The sequence below is a fragment of the Protobothrops mucrosquamatus genome, unplaced genomic scaffold, assembly GCF_001527695.2.
Source record: "Protobothrops mucrosquamatus isolate PMUCROS unplaced genomic scaffold, P.Mucros_1.0 scaffold3560, whole genome shotgun sequence".
NCBI lineage: Eukaryota > Metazoa > Chordata > Lepidosauria > Squamata > Viperidae > Protobothrops > Protobothrops mucrosquamatus.
This window is the reverse complement of record NW_015389527.1, coordinates 45,247-61,831: the sequence shown is the minus strand read 5'-3', so window position 1 is coordinate 61,831 and position 16,585 is coordinate 45,247. Positions and strand designations below refer to the sequence as shown.

The 16,585-nt window shown below is 42.6% G+C and overlaps 1 protein-coding gene across 1 annotated transcript in view; it reads left to right on the top strand.

The window, feature by feature from the left end:
• TENM4 (teneurin transmembrane protein 4) overlaps window positions 1-16,585 on the top strand; it is a 205,069-nt gene that overhangs the window by 159,383 nt on the left and 29,101 nt on the right. Inside the window, exons 6-8 of the mRNA XM_015827197.1 lie at window positions 6,297-6,467; window positions 12,129-12,343; window positions 14,210-14,420. Of these exons, the coding sequence (XP_015682683.1) occupies window positions 6,297-6,467; window positions 12,129-12,343; window positions 14,210-14,420 (597 nt within the window). The remainder of the gene's footprint in view (window positions 1-6,296; window positions 6,468-12,128; window positions 12,344-14,209; window positions 14,421-16,585) is intronic.

Genomic DNA, 16,585 nt, shown 5'->3' with positions numbered 1-16,585 from the left:
GACTTCAACTCCCAGAATTCCTCAGCCAGCATGGGGGAACTATGGCCCCTTCATGACTTGTGGACTTCAACTCCCAGAATTCCTCAGCCAGCATGGGGAAAACTTTGGACCCTTCATGTCTTGTGGACTTCAACTCCCAGAATTCCTCAGCCAGTGTGCCTGGCTGAGGAATTCTGGGAGTTGAAGTCCACAAATCATACAAGGGCCAAGTTTGAAGACACCCTGAACTAGATGATCCAGGGAGTAAATGACCTGCAAAATATTCTTCCCTCAGGGATTATAAAAGGCATCGATTGTTAATATACTCCCTTAGAGGAATTAATACACAGGATGTCTGCAGTTCATAATAATGATTCCATGCAAGCAATATCCTTTCTCTTCTCTTCACCAGGGTGCATTTTGGGCCCTTGGCATTAAAAATAAAAAAAATCAGTTCCGCTGAAATCCTGCGGCACCACTTGTGTGTCTGCTGCTAAAAAGAGAGAACAAAGTAGTTTCAATTAGCAGAGAAGAAGCCACACACAGCGACGTCCAAGGAGCCTTAAGCCCTCAATAGCTGCACAGTGGAGCAACTTTGAGCGCTTTTTAAATGGATTTTAATTGCACTCTGCTCTTTTGGGAGACAGCAGTTCTTCCGTGGAGGTTGGGGGGGAAGAAGAAGAAAAAAAGCTATTGAGCGTTGCCCGCCAGGTGGAAAAATAGGTGTTTTGTGCTTTGAGTGCCTTTATTTTCATCGATTGGTTCGGGCTGAGGCGGTTTCAAGGGAGACCATCGGGAGCCCATTTCCAAGCCCCCACTTAGCTTTTAGGCATTCTCTTAGTGACTCAGAAACATCTTTTCATTCACAGAGGAAACTTCTGTTAGTCGGGAGAGGACAAAGCAAGTTTATGAGCTTCACTGTGGGGAGAAATGGCTTAAGCTAGGTCTGAGCAACAACGTCAGGGGAGGCAGGTACAAAGATATATATATATATATATATATAAAGGGAATGCAATCCATGTGAAATGTGAATTGTCTGGCTGGTCAAGTTCTAACCAGGATCTGCCCCCAAAGGACAAGATGATTGATTGATGATAGGTAGGTAGGTAGGTAGGTAGGTAGGTAGGTAGGTAGGTAGATAGATAGATAGATAGATAGATAGATAGAAGTAGGTAGGTAGGTAGGTAGGTAGGTAGATGGAGAGCTAAAGAGATAGATAGATAGATAGATAGATAGATAGATAGATAGATAGATAGATAGATAGATAGATAGATAGATAGATAGATAGATGTAATTAGGTAGGTAGGTAGGTAGGTAGGTAGGTAGGTAGGTAGATAGATAGATAGATAGATAGATAGATAGATAGATAGATAGATAGATAGATAGATAGATAGATAGATGTAATTAGGTAGGTAGGTAGGTAGGTAGGTAGGTAGATAGATAGACAGACAGACAGACAGACAGACAGACAGACAGATAGATAGATATATTACCTTTAGCTGCAGAATCAAAGGCTGAATGCCAGCCTAACAAATAAATCAAAACAGATCTGCTGCTTTTTGTAAACATGACGTGCAGAGTCCCAAACAAATGGCATCTTAGAAAGGAAGGGTACGATTGCATTGCCAATTACGTACGTGCATTCAAAACAGTTTGAGGGGAAAAAGCTATTTTTGGCTTGCCTACGGAAGCTGCGGGTGCTCCAACCCTGGAGGTTTTTAAGAAGAGACTGGACAACCATTTGGTTTCCTGCTTGAGCAGGACTAGAAGACCTCCAAGGTCCCTTCCTTTATTCTGTTATTCTGAAATGCCAGGGTATAAGCAAATGACCTTGGGAGACAGAAGGAAAAGCCCTGGACTAGAAAACAGTGGGATAAGAGGCAGCTGACCCCACCGAAGGAAGAGGAGGTTGCAAAGATCTCAGAAGGGAACCTTCCTGGTTTTCCGGCAGCTGCCCAAAAAAAAAAAAAAAAGCCAACACAGTGCTAGGCTGCATTAACAGAGAGTGTTAATACCACTTTACAAGGCCTTGGTAAGGCCACACTTGGAATACTGCATCCAGTTTTGGTCACCACGATGTAAAAAAGATATTGAGACTCTAGAAAGAGTACAGAGAAGAGCAACAAAGATGATTAGGGGACTGACTGGAGGCTAAAACATGTAAGGAACGGTTGCTGGAATTGGGTATGTCTAGTTTAATGAAGAGAAGGACGAGGGGGGACATGATAGTAGTCTTCCAATATCTCAGGGGTTGCCACAAAGAAGAGGGAGTCAAGCTATTCTCCAAAGCGCCTGAAGGCAGGACAAGAAGCAACGGGTGGAAACAAATCAAGGAGAGAAGCAATTTGGAACTAAGAGAAACTTCCTGAGAGTTAGAACAATTAACCAGTGGAACAACCTGCCTCCAGAAGAGGTGAATGCGCCAACACTGGAAGTTTTTAAGAAGAAACTGGACAGCCATTTTGTCCAAAATGGTATAGGGTTTCCTGCCTGAGCAGGAGGTTGGACTAGATGACCTCCAAGGTCCCTTCCAACTTTATAATAATTATTATTATTATTAAAGGTGATGGGGGAAGAGACCCTTTCAACCTTGCATGACTCTGTTAACGTCCACTTACAACAAAGGGACAGAGATGGCACTTCTGGCTGTGCTTCTTATCCGGACTACCTCGCAAGGCTGACACATAAAAGCAGGAGTGACGTTGCTTTCAATAGGCGGCATAAAATTAGCCAGCGATGGCGTTTGTGTGGGAATCAGAGGTTGGAAAACGAAGTTGGAAAATCATCTTTATAGCTAATAAAACTTTCCCCCTCCTGCCTGCATCACCCAATTACGTCTGAGCTTTGCTGCTGCTTGCGACACAGTTGTTGGCTTATTTAAACTTGCCACATTTTGCTGTGTTAATTTAACGTGTAAAGAAAACATGACACACAAAGCGTTCACATTGTTTGTTTTCTCTTTGCCGTATTCCTTGTGCAGCAGGCATCCTCCCACTCCTCGCTAGTCACGAGGGCTGAATTATTAGATGCAGTTTTGCCGTTAGCTAATATTACTTGCAGTGCAAATAGTCCTTTGAGTTACAGCCTTTCATTTAGTGACTGTCTGAAGTCAAAACGGCAGGGAAAAAAAGTGGCCATTTTTTCACACTTGGCAGCAGTCCCCACGGTCACGTGATCAAAACCTGGACACTTGGCAACTGGCTTGTATTTGTGACGGTTGCAGTGTCCCGGGGTCATGGGATCACCTTTTACGAACTTCTGACAAGCAAAGTCAACGGGGAAACCAGATTCACTTAACAACCGTGTTAGTAACCTTCCGTGGTTTCCCCTAACCGGAAAATAAGCCCTAGCATGATTTTTCAGGATGCTTGTAATATAAGACCCACCCCCCAAAATAAGCCCCAGTTAAGATCGTCAGCCGGACGGACGCATTTAGTACCGTATTTCCCCGAATATAAGACCTAACCGGAAAATAAGCCATGATGCGTCTTTTGGCGCAAAAAATAATACAAGAGCCGGTCTTATTTTCGGGGTAACACGGTTCATGTAACATCTGTGGGAAGAAAGGTCGTAAAATGGGGCAAAATTCACTTAACAACTGTCTCGCTTAGCAATGGAAATTTTGGAGTCAGTCGTCATTATACGTCAAGGACTAAATTGTACTACTGCCTTCTCCTCTTGTGGTGTTTATCACGCCGTCCATTCTTGAGGGACATTGCATCGCTGCTTCTGTCAGCTTCACAGAAGGAGGTGGAGGCATCTAGCCAACCTTCGCTGATCTTGAAAACGCTAAGCAGGTTGGGCTTGTTTAGCACTGGAAGAAGTGAAAGAGCAAGAGTAGTGAGGCAAGACACCATGATGTTGTTGTGATTCCTCGCCAGCTAATGGATCCGGCAGCTGAGTCTGAGGAATCAGATGTGGAGGAGGGGCCTGGTGTGACATCAGAGTCAGAGGAAGGCTCTGAGGAGCTCCAAGACTTACAGTCGGCCCCTCTACTCGCGCTCAGGCTGAGACACAACTGTGCTGGGAGCCTGAGTTGGATAGTGATGAAGAACAGTTGGGACAAATCCCGGATGCACAAAGGCGCAGGCAAGAGAAGCGAGTAGGACAGAGGAATGCAATGGGGTGGCCCCAAAGGCAAAGGAGAAGGCATTAGGAAGCCACGCCTTGGCTGCATAATAAAAGGGAAGATGTGGGAGGTGCTGGTTGCCGAAGGTAACCGTTCGTGTTGAGGATCGAGTTTCTGTGGACTGTGTTTGTTTGCCTTGGACATTGACTCAGGTCTGTGAGAATAAAAGGGGTTGGTTTTTTCTTGGGGTTCCGGCCTGTTTCTTGGAAGAGGGGTTTCTCCTTGTGAGCAAAACAAGGACTCATGTGGGCTGGGACAGAACAGATGTATAGTCCCCATTTTCTAAGTGGGCGCCCCATTTTTGTTAATGGAACCTCTCTTGGTAATGAGGATCGCTTTATATAGACTTCAGTAATACAGGAAATTTGAGATCCTGTAAGAACAGCAGATGCAATGGGCTGGGCCTCCTCCAACGTGGTTTGGAAAATCTTAGATTTGTAAGTTAGATGGGCCGATCAAAAAATGTCCCGCAAAGAAGAGGACAGGCAAACCATTAGACCATTGTTGTCAAAAGAACATAGATGTGTCCTTAAAGTTTGACTTGTGAGGGACTTTATAGGTAGTCCTCGATTTACAACAGTTCATTTAGTGACCGTTCAAAGTTATAACGGCACTGAAAAAAGTGACTTACGACTGTTTTTCCCACATATGACCGTTGCAGCATCCCCGTGGTCATGTGATCAAAATTCAGATGCTTCCCAACTGACTCATACTTATGACGGTTGCAGTGTCCCAGTGTCATGTGATCCCCTTTTGCAACCTTCTGATAAGCAAAGTCAACAGGGAAGCCAGATTCACTTAACAACCATCTTACTAACTTAACAACTGCAGTGCTTCACTTAACAACTGCAGCGAGAAAGGTCGTCAAATGGGGCAAAATTCACTTCACAAATGTTTCACTGAGCAACAGAGATTTGGGGCCCAGTTGTGGTCGTAAGTCGAGGACTACCTATATTCACAAATGCTGAATCCCACCTCAGAGTAGGCAATACCCATAGCATCTGCTATTCTTATAGGATCTCAACCTTGCTGTATTACTGGAAGATAATAGCCCAGACCAGGTGTAGGCAACCTTGGCTCTTTTATGACTCATGGACTTCAACTCCCAGAATTCCTGAGCCAGCATGGGGAAAACTTTGGCCCCTTCATGACTGGTGGACTTCAACTCCCAGAATTCCTGAGCTAGCATGGCTCAGCTTGGAAACCTCTCCCTTTCCCCTCAGCATGGCTGACTCAGGAATTCTGGAAGTTGAAGTCCACAAGTCATAAAAGAGCCAAGGTTGCCTACCCCAGGCCTAGACCAAGAGTGTCCAACTTTAGCAACTTTAAGACTTATGGACTTCAACACCCAGAATTCCCCAGTTGGAGTTTGAAGTCCACAAGTTGCCAAGATTGGGCACCCCCGACTAAACTTTCCCAGTCTGTGATTGGTTGGTTGGTTGGTTGCTTGCTTGATATCCCATCTTTTAATTCTGGAGATTAAGACAATGAATTAAGATCAGTGTCCCTTCTTACTACTTTTCCCTCAACTTTCTTGTGATTTAGGCTGGGCAGAGAGAGAGAATGTGCTTAGTCCAAGGTCACTTAGGGAGGACCCATAGCTGATTGTAAGAGGTGATCTACTCACCTCTTAAGTCACAGTGGCTGTTGGGCTGAGCAAGAATGAATGACTCTTAAGTCACATTGTTAGCTTCCGTGGTGGAGGATGGACTAAAATCTAGATTTCCCTGCACCTAGTCTATCAATAAAGCCTACTCCTCTAATGAGTTGGAGCTGCATTACCTTGAATCCTCCTCCAGATTTTGGCCCAAATAGGGAGGAATTCTGGAGGTAGAATGCCCGCCTCATCTGGAGACCCAACTGAGGGATGTTCTCCTAGATCAGGGGTCTTCAGACTTGGACCTTTTATGACTTGTAGACTTCAACTCCCAGAATTCCTCAGCTAGGCACGTTGAGTCCTGAAGTCCATAAGTCATGAAAGGGCCAAGTTTGAAGACTCCTGTCCTAGATGCAAGCCGCCTTTATCTATCAAGCCAAAGGCCTCCAAGAATGCTGATTATGGAACCCCGAGGGATTGAACGTCCGATCGCAGCCCTGGTTGTTGTTTTTGTTCACATTTCACAATTCTGCTCGGCGAAGAAAGATTCTCCCCCACCCCAAAGTTGACTTTTCTCGTTGCTCACCGCAGCCATGCACCTGTTTGGCCTAAACTGGCACCTGCAGCCGATGGAAGGGCAGATGTTTGAGATCACGGAAGACACAGCCGGCAGTTGGCCAATGCCAACAGACGTCTCCTTGCATGCCTCAGGGGGCACAGGGATAGAGTTACCTGAGAGGAAAGGCAAAGTAGCCGGGGAAGGTACGGTTGATGTGTTTGTCCTTCTTGTGTGTCTCTCTGCCTCTGGATTCCAGAGAACCACCCTCATCATAACATCATTGCCTTCCCCTCCAGTTGCCTCTTCATTCCAGAATGTTCTAGAGTCAGTAGTTGTGCACGCACTCACGTTGTCATCTCCCCCTTCTCCAACACTGACCCAAAACGTACATTTTCACTCCACAATCCGTCCAGAGCCATCCATCAAGGGAAAAAAAATAATAATTCTCTTTCATGTGTGTTTATTTATTTATGTATGTTCTTCCAAAACCTTCCTATCTTCCTTGACATGTGTTGATAATTTAAAATAGTTTGTTTTAACGCTCCTTTTTTCCCCCCCACAGGGATACCAAATGTTGATGTTTCTTGCTTAATTACTCTTCGTTGTTGTTGTTGTTGTTTTCCATGGTGATTTTGCTGGTAAAATGTATGCCTAACACCAAAATATGTTTAAAAGCTCCCTGAAACCACACGTTTCGTCCTCATTTGCTATCTCGAGGCCAGATTCTTGAATTATTCCCCATTTTGGAAATCGGTGGAAAACCTACAGGTAATCCTCCAGTTACGATTGCAACTGGGATCAGAAAATTTGGCATTAAGTGGTGCGGTCATTAAATGAGGCATTTATGTGGCCATACCCGATTTCACAACTTTTTTTTTTTTTTTGCCGTGGTGGTGAAGCGATTCATCACACGATCACGATTTGCAACCTTTCCCGCCGGCTTCCCCAATGACTTTGCAAATTCCCCCATTGGAGAGCCTGGATTTGCTTAACGACCCTCTGATTCACTTCATGACCGCAGGGACTCGTTTTACAGCCATTGTAAAAATGTTCATAAAATCAGGTCCCGTCACTTGGCAACTTGATTTACAACGACTCTGACTTTCGATGGACCCAAAATTCTGACCCCAGTTGTAGTCATAAGTCAAGGACTATCTTTAGAAGCAAAAGGAAGCACAATTATGTAACTTTTTTTCCTCAGTGCTTCAACATCTGGAAGTTGTTCATTCCTATCCTTTACTGTCCAAGAGAACGCCATATTTTCTAAAATTTATCTGGCTTCTCGGGATGCCGGAAGACATTGCTACTAGCTGAAAGTAGTAAACTGTTAATTATTCAGAGCTATGTAAAAATCATCCTTTGTTTAGGAAAATGATGGCAACTTGACACCTATCACCATATCTCAGGAGAAAATCCTGAGGTAAAATCCTGTCTTTCCTTAAAGCTAAGTGTTGTGTGCTACAATAAAACTCAGGTTTGCTTCTGCTATGAAAGCAGCACAATTTTCCCCCGTTAAAGTAAAAAGATGGGGAAATTAAGAACTTTTTGTGCCACGCTGATAATCTAACTGAATTAAAACCTGTCCTCTCTTCTCCAAATGTTCTGGCTCATAAAGGAAAAATCTAGAACTCAACTGTGACTTCAGAGCCACGTGCAGAGAGCAATCACATGTACCCGAAGCATCCACTGGGCTGTTTTGAGGGGGAGGGTTGGGTGTTTTTGTTTTCCAGTAATGGCTTTATTAGTTCAGATGTCAGTGACCAGATTCCAGTTCATCTATGTTCATTCGGGGATCAATAAAAACCTGGCCACTCTGCCTGGCCATCACGGATCTCTTTGTATGTTCTCTGATACAGAGATAGAGAAATAGAGTGATAGATGAGAGAGAGAGAGAGAGAGAGAGAGAGGTGAGAGATAGATGATAAATAGATGACAGACAGAGAGGTGATAGATAGATGATAAATAGATGACAGACAGACAGACAGATGATATGATTAACAGCCGGAAGATAGAGACAGAAGACAGAGCGATGATAGATTAACAAACAATAGAGACATAGTGGTAGGGAGGGAGAGGAGAGACAGGGAGGATGAATAGAATAGAATAGAATAGAATAGAATAGAATAGAATAGAATAGAATAGAATAGAATAGAATAGAATAGATAGGTAGGTAGGTAGGTAGGTAGATAGATAGATAGATAGATAGATAGATAGATAGATAGATAGATAGATAGATAGATAGATAGATAGATAGATAGATAGATAGATAGATAGATAGATAGATAGATAGATAGATAATAGCCAGAGGATGGATAGAGACAGAAGACAGACAGGATGGATAGGAGAGAGAGAGAGAGAGAGAGAGAGAGAGAGAGAGAGAGAGAGAGAGAGAGAGATGATTAACAGCCAGAGGATGGATAGAGACAGAAGACAGATAACTGATAGATAGGCAATAGAGAGATAGAGGTAAGTAAGAAGAGGGAGAGAGAGAGAATGGAAAGAGAGAAAGAGAGATAATAGACGAAGGATGTATATATATAGAGAGAGACACAGAGACACAGACCAGGCCACTCTATGTGAACATATGAAAATAAGAACCAACAAGTCTAATTTTCAACCCCAAAGACCCAGAAAAATATGTGGTCCATTGCAAAGGAAGCCAGAAGCCATTCTATGTCCAGAAAAATGAGCACCTTATAATTGCTTTCATCTCCCTCCCACCCAAAGTTTTCCACCAGCATGAGAAAGGAGGTGCTAAAAATGGGGCAGAACAGATCCCGTTAATTGGTTAATGATCAAGTTGCCTCCTGAGATCAGAAAGCAGAAAGTTCAGAAGCCAAGAAGTGATTAGAGGCTTTGTACCCAGATCTCCACCTTGATCCTGCCACACGTCATCCAGACAATCAGACTAAAGATTGCTCAGTGTATTAACCCCCAAAACCAGAGCCTCCATATACAGGTAGTCCTCAACTTAACAACCATTCATTTAGTGACCATTTAAAGTTACAACGGCACTGGGAAAAACTGATTTATGACCCCTTTTCACACTTAAGACCGTCCCAGCATCCCCGTGGTCACGTGATCAAAATTCAGATGCTTGGCAACTGATTCATATTTATGACGGTGACCTGGGGTCACGTGATCCCTTTTTACGACCTTCTGACCAGCAAAGTCAATGCAGAAGGCAGATTCGCTGAACAACAGGGCTGCTAATTTTAACAGCCAGCTAATTTAACAACTGTGAGGAAAGATCATAAAATGAGACAAAAACTCCTTTAACAGCTGTCTTCCTTAGCAATGTAAATTTGGGGCTCGGTTATGGTCGTAGGTCGAGGACTACCTGTATTTTAAAGGGGTTATTATTTGGGACTTTATTCAGGAGCTGACTCAAGACCCAGAAACAATAGGATCCTCTATAGATACAGGTAATCCTTGACTTACCACCACGATTGAGCTCAAAATTTCCGTTTGCTAAGCAAGAGAAGAGTTGTTAAGTGAGTTTCGCCCCATTTTACGACTTTCCTTGCCACGGTTGTTAAGTGAATCACTGCAGCTGTTAAGTTAGTAACACGGTCGTTAAGTAAATCTGGCTTCCCCGTTGACTTTGCTTGTCAGAAAGTCGGGAAAAGTGATCACATGATCCCCCAGGACACGGCCAACGTCATAAATACGAGCCAAGAGCCAAGCATATCTGAATTTTGATCACGTGACCATGGGGAATGCTGCAACGGTCGTCAGTGTGAAAAAAACAGTCATTAAGTCACTTTTTTCAGTGCTGTTGTAACTTTGAACAGTCACTGAATGAAACTGTTGTCAGCTGAGGGCTGCCCGTGCTTGATTATTTTGAGCCTTAAAATGTTGGAAAGCTGAATTCAAAAATTGCTTATTTTAATGTGGGTGAGACGAGACTTCCATTATTAGATGTTTTTGGAACGGCAGCAGAGTTTTCAGTGGTTGTCTGTGCAAATTCCACTCTCTGTGCAAGAAAACGTATCTCTTTTCAGTTGAATGTTCACATACCCACAAATACCGCACATATTTTAAATAAACTAACACCAAAGCAGCTAATCTGTCCACAGGGGGGGATTTGTGTTAACTTCCTAACAGATGGAATCACTTAAGTTTTAAGTAGACTTTTACTGTCTGGAATATAAAAATATGTTACGGCTGCAAGAATATACTCCTCCTCGCCGAAATTCTTGCCATTAAACAGGGTATTGTCAGGGAATTTGGCTACATAAAAAGACTGCGGCTGGAGAGGGAGCGTTTTAATTCTTTATTCCCCAAAAACCACTTCCATTTATTTTTCGATAAAAGGAAGAAAATGACAGCGCTTGTCTCCAACTTGGCATAAGAGCGGTTTTCTTCAAAAAGGGGTGGACTTCAATTCCCAGAATTCCCCAACCAGCATGGGTGGCTGGGGAATTCTGGGAGTTGAAGTCCACTCTTCTTGAAGTTTCCAAGATGGAGAAATACAGATTTAGAGGTTTATCTTTTTGTGAGCTTGATGTATTTCTGAAATTCAGGGATGAATAGCCTGCCCTGTGAGCTCAAAATTACACATCTACAGATAAGTGTGAAGCTCTAGCAAAGGTCACAAAAGCACACCAAGTTGCAGAAATGTATGAATAATTTTAAAAAGGAGGACCCCAAATTTGCCCACTGAGGTCTAGTAACCTCAATGGGGGCAAAAACAGGAAGAAGATTTATTTTTTTACTTATTTCGTGACCGAAGTTACAACAGTACTGGAAAAAGTGATTTATGGCCATTGTTCACACTTAATGACCGTTACAGCATCCCCATGGTCATGTAATCAAAATTCAGGCACTTGGCAACTGGCATGTACTTACGACGGTTGTGATCGCCTTTTGTGACCTTCTGACAAGCAAAGTCAATGGGGGAAGCCAGATTCACTTCACAGGGGTGTTGCTAACTTAACAACTGCAGCAATTCACTTAACAAGAAAAGTCGTAAAATGGGGCAAAACTCACTTAACAAATTTTTTGCTTAGCAAGAGATTTTGGGGTCAGTAAATTGAGGACTACCTGTATTTATCAAATTTACTTCCCTTTCGACTCATGGTGTGAGAAGACACTGAGCGGCTTGCAACATAATAAAACATATGGAAATAAAAGCAATTATAAATTCAACACCAGAATAAATTATAAGATTAAAATGAATTTAAAAAAAACCACAGGTTTAGTGCGCAGAGGCTATGTGGCTTCTCTGTTAATACACTTATAGAAAAGAGACTAAGATGGCCTTAAAATCTTCAAAACACTATTTTAAATTTGGGAGCAAAGAAATTAATAATGAGAAAATTCAAAGGGTGCAAAGAGATTTAAAAAAAAGTTAACTATTAAATTTGCGTGTTCCTCTTCTTTGTGGTTTTTAATTTCATTTTTTCCTACTTTTTCAATAACAACAAAGACAGAAGGAAAGGCATTCATACAAGTAAAACTAACTGTAATTGTCTGAAGAGGTATTTTTCTATTCTTTTTCTTTCCTAAAAGATATTTTCCTAAATAAAGACACAACAGTAATAATAATAACAATAACAACAACAATCAATTGAAGGTAGCCTTAATATGTATTTCTGCCTACCTTGCTCCTGTAAAATGACCATAAAAATGACAGCAGAGGGAAGAAAGATATCTAACTAAATTTATCTAGTATGTAACATTTAAAAAAATAATTTCAGTAATAATTCCAAAGGAATAAGAAGATTGGAAATTTGTGGTTTTACAGCCTCTCAGACTGGGGGGGAAATACCTTGATTGTCCAAAGAGGAGATAATTTTTCAATGAAGAGAGAATCTTCATTTAATCCAAGATTTTGTTTTTATTTTCCTATATCTCAGCAGGAAAGTCCAGTACTTTTTTCCCCGAAGACAGTTTTATAGACACCGGCGAGATTGACGTTGGCAGACGAGTCATGCAGAAAATCCCTCCCAGCCTATTTTGGAGATCTCAGGTGTTCATTGACCATCCTGTACATTTGAAATTTAATGTTTCGTTGGGAAAATCGGCCCTGGTTGGGATTTATGGAAGAAAAGGACTCCCACCTTCGCACACCCAGGTGAGGTGGATTCTGAGGAGATCGGATCGATGCAAATAAAACTAGAAGGATTACTACTTGTGCTTTGAACTTAGTTCGTTTAATTGCATAATAAAGCCCATAGTGGTCAGACTGGGATGGGAGACCACAAGGAAATCCCAGGACTCCTTTATTGTAAAGCTAAAGGAACAGAATCTTTCAAGACTGAATGCCCTTCCCCTCTCTTTATTACAGATAGTTCTCTACTTAACAACCATTCATTGAGTGACCGTTCAAAATTACAAGCTTACTGAATAAAATAACTTATGACCGTTTTCATACTTACGACCATTGCAGCATCCTCATGGTCACCTGATCAAAATTCAGACGCTTGGCTACTGACTCATATGTATGACGGTTTGCAGTGTCCCGGGTCTCATGTGATCCCCTTTTTGCAACCTTCTGACAAAGTTAATGGGGAAGCCAGATTCGCTTAACAACCGTGTTACTAACTTAACAACCGCAGTGATTCGCCTAAGAACTGTAGCAAGAAAGGTCGTAAAGTGGGGCAAAACTCACTTCACAATGTCTCGCTTAGCAACAGAAACGTTGGGCTCAATTGTGGTCATAAGCTGAGGACTACTGTATTCTGTTTTCTATTATCTTTTCATAAGATTTAGAGGAAGCTGGAACCCGTGGTAAATCACCCTAAGGCAAGATTTTAGATCGTTCTGAAGGGATCCTATAGTTTCTCTCATGGCTGTAGAATTTGGTGACCACAGGGGTCTTCAAACTTGGCCTTTTTATGACTTGTGGACTTCAACTCCCAGAATTCTTCAGCCAGCCAGCCTGGCTGAGGAATTCTGGGAGTTGAAGTTCACAAGTCATAAAAGGGCCAAGTTTGAAGACCCCTGGGTTATCACCACTGAGAAGGCCCCGGCCTTGTCTTCACTCCTCTGCTTCAGATTATGAGGGGAAATAGAACAGGCCATTTTCCAGGTGTGGGTATACCTGTGTTAATCTGAGGGGAATATATATTTTGTAGTTTAGTTTCTAGCTTTTACACAATTACAAGGAGTCCTCGGCTTACGACCAGAAGGGTGCCTGCCCATTATGGCTGTAAGTCATGACAGTCGTAAAGCGGGTCAACCAGGTGACCTACCTCATTATACGTCCGTGGCAGCCATCATTAAACGAACGGGGGTCATTTAACAAAATACAGTCGTCATTAAGTGAACACGATGGTCATTAAGTGAACCCATTGTCTGCTATGGGCCGATTTGGTGGGGAAAAAAACAGAAGTAAATGCCAAGGATTTTTGTGTGTGTGTGGCAAAAATATCATAAAAACGCAGTCACATGACCATGAGATGCCACAAATGGTCGTAAATGTGGAGCAGTTACTGATCAACCCAAATACGTTCATGTGACCTCAAGGGGGCCCAGCCATCAGAAAGTCAGAACCAGGCCATAGGTAGCCCCAGGGTAGTCTGCCGTAATTTTGAATGGTCACTAAGAGACCCATTTTACGACTTTTCTTGTCACAGTTGTTAAGTGAATCCCTGCAGTGGTTAAGTTAGTAACGCGGCTGTTAAGTGAATCTGGCTTCCCCATTGACTTCGCTTGTCAGAAGATCGCAAAAGGGGATCATGTGACCTTGGACACTGCAACCGTCATAAGTACATGCCAGTTGCCAAGCCTCCGAATTTTGATCACATGACCGCGGGGAGGCTGCATCGGTTGTAAGTGTGAAAAACGGTCATAAATAACTTTTTTCAGTGCTGTTGTAACTTTGAAGGGTTACTAATCGAATTATTGTAAGTCGAGGACTCTCTGTGACCAGGACCTGGAAGTATAAGGGTGGTCTTCGTTTCAACGCGTGTGTTCTTCCAATTTGTGTATGTTGCAGTTTGACTTTGTCGAGCTGCTGGACGGACGGAGGCTGCTGAGTCAGGAAGCCAGGAGTCTAGAAGGACCACAACGACAACAAAAGGGCTTTGTGCCACCGGCCAGCCATGAGACAGGATTTATCCAGTATTTGGATTCTGGAATGTGGCACCTGGCCTTTTACAACGATGGAAAAGAATCTGAGTTGGTCTCCTTTCTCACCACCACTATTGGTAAGGGCATCTTAAGTTTTACAGATAAAAGGGAATATTTGCATCTCAGGGTTGAACTGAGGGGTCCTTGAAGCTACCGACACTGATGATGTTACCTAGCTGGGTAATGAAACGTTACCAGAAAACCACCAAGTTCAGAGAGCACCAAGGACCCCACATCTATGTTTTCCAGTTAGCCCGATGAACCAGATCCTCTCTTCCTCCCATGAAAACATCCACACAACTAAAGAGAGCCATAGCTAGTTAACATACAATAACAGGTGGGAAAGGACCTTAGAGGTCTTCTAGTCCAACCCATTGCTCAGGCAGGGGACTCTATAGCAGGGGTGTCAAACTCGCAAAGTCATGTGACGTGTCGTGACGTATCGTGACTTTTTTCCCGTTGCCGGTAATGGGGTGGGCGCGATTTCGGCATGACGCATGCTTTATATTTCAAGACAACTATATTTAATATTTGCTAATCCACTTCAGACTCTTCTACAAAAATATACACATACCGTGTTCCCAACCACAAGAATTGTTTAATGGTCTAATTATTATTTTTTCCCCTGGACTACAAAATGATACTTCGTTGTGGGGACCGACATTTCTCCTTGTTCCCCAAGCAGCTTTAGTGTTGAGTCTCCGCTGTATTCAATAACTACCTGAGAGCCATTGGTTGTAATTTGTCTTGGCAGGTTAATTAAAAGTCTAGGTCTGATTAAAGCAAAGTCATTAAGGGATGCAATATAGCATTTATTTATTCACTTACTACTTACCCTGAGAGTTTGTTTAATCTCTGGTTGAAATGCAGTGGTAGTATAAGGCAAGGGTAGGCAACCTTGACTCGTGGACTTCAACTCCCAGAATTCCTGAGCCAGCATGGGGAAAACTTTGGCCCCTTCATGACTTGTGGACTTCAACTCCCAGAATTCCTGAGCCAACATGGCTCAGCTTGGAAACCTCTCCCTTTTCCCTCAGCATGGCTGGCTCAGGAATTCTGGGAGTTGAAGTCCACGAATCATAAAAGAGCCACGGTTGCCTACCCCTGGTATAGGTGGTCCTTGACTTACTGACATTTGTTTAGTGACAAAAGTGACTTCTGACCGTTTTTCACACTTACGACTGTTGCAGCACCCCCATTGTCATGTGATCAAAATTCGGACACTTGTTAACTAAGTCACATTTACGACGGTTGCAGCATTCTGGGGTTATGTGAACCGAAGGGGAAGCCAGATTCACTTAACAACCATGTTACTAACTTAATGACTGCAGCGATTCACCTAACGACTGTGGCAAGGAAGGTTGTAAAATGGGGCAAAACTCACTTAACAGCCATCCTGATTAGCAACGGAAATTTGGGGTTCAGTTGTGGTCGTAAATCAAGGAGTACCTGTTGTGGTGGAAAAAACCCAATGGACAAGACAAGAGACAGCTAACACAAAACAATAATTCTTACTTTAAGATTCAGAGGTTTATTTTTCTAATAATTTGGAACATAGGATAATAACATAACATCACTTACATTAACAACCCATTGCAATGAGGACCATGTGACATGGCAGTTTCCAAAGGACAGCTATAGGCCAATGGTAAATCAATCAGGTCCAGTCCCAACCCTTTATACCCTTTCTCGTTCTAAGACTGTATAGTTTGGGCTATCTTTAAGTCATGTGTGAAACCACCTTTGAATGTTTGTGCATCATTTAAACCAGTGTTTCTCAACCTTAAGATGGGTGGACTTCAATTCCCAGACATCCTTAGCCAACCTTGCCAAGGTTGAGAAACACTGATTTGAACCATTGTGTCTTGTTGAAGAAACATGAGTTTAAAAAGCAGGGTAGCAGAATGTATCAATTTAGCTATATTCTCACCCAGAACTGTGGAATTCAACAATTTGGAGCAGTGTTTTTCCACCTTGTTGACTCTAAGGAATGTGGACTTCAACTCCCAGAATTCCCCAGCCAGAATGCTTATTTATTTATTTTTTATTTTTATTTATTATTTCAATTTATATCCCGCCCTTCTCCCGAAGGACTCAGGGCGGCTCACAACATTATTAAAACAAAGAAAGACCCACACACCCCACCGAATAAAACCAAATTAAAACCAAAATTTTTATGTTGTGATAATTAAAATTTCTAAAAAACCCAGTTTAAAAATCCTCCCTAGGCCAGGCCCGCTTG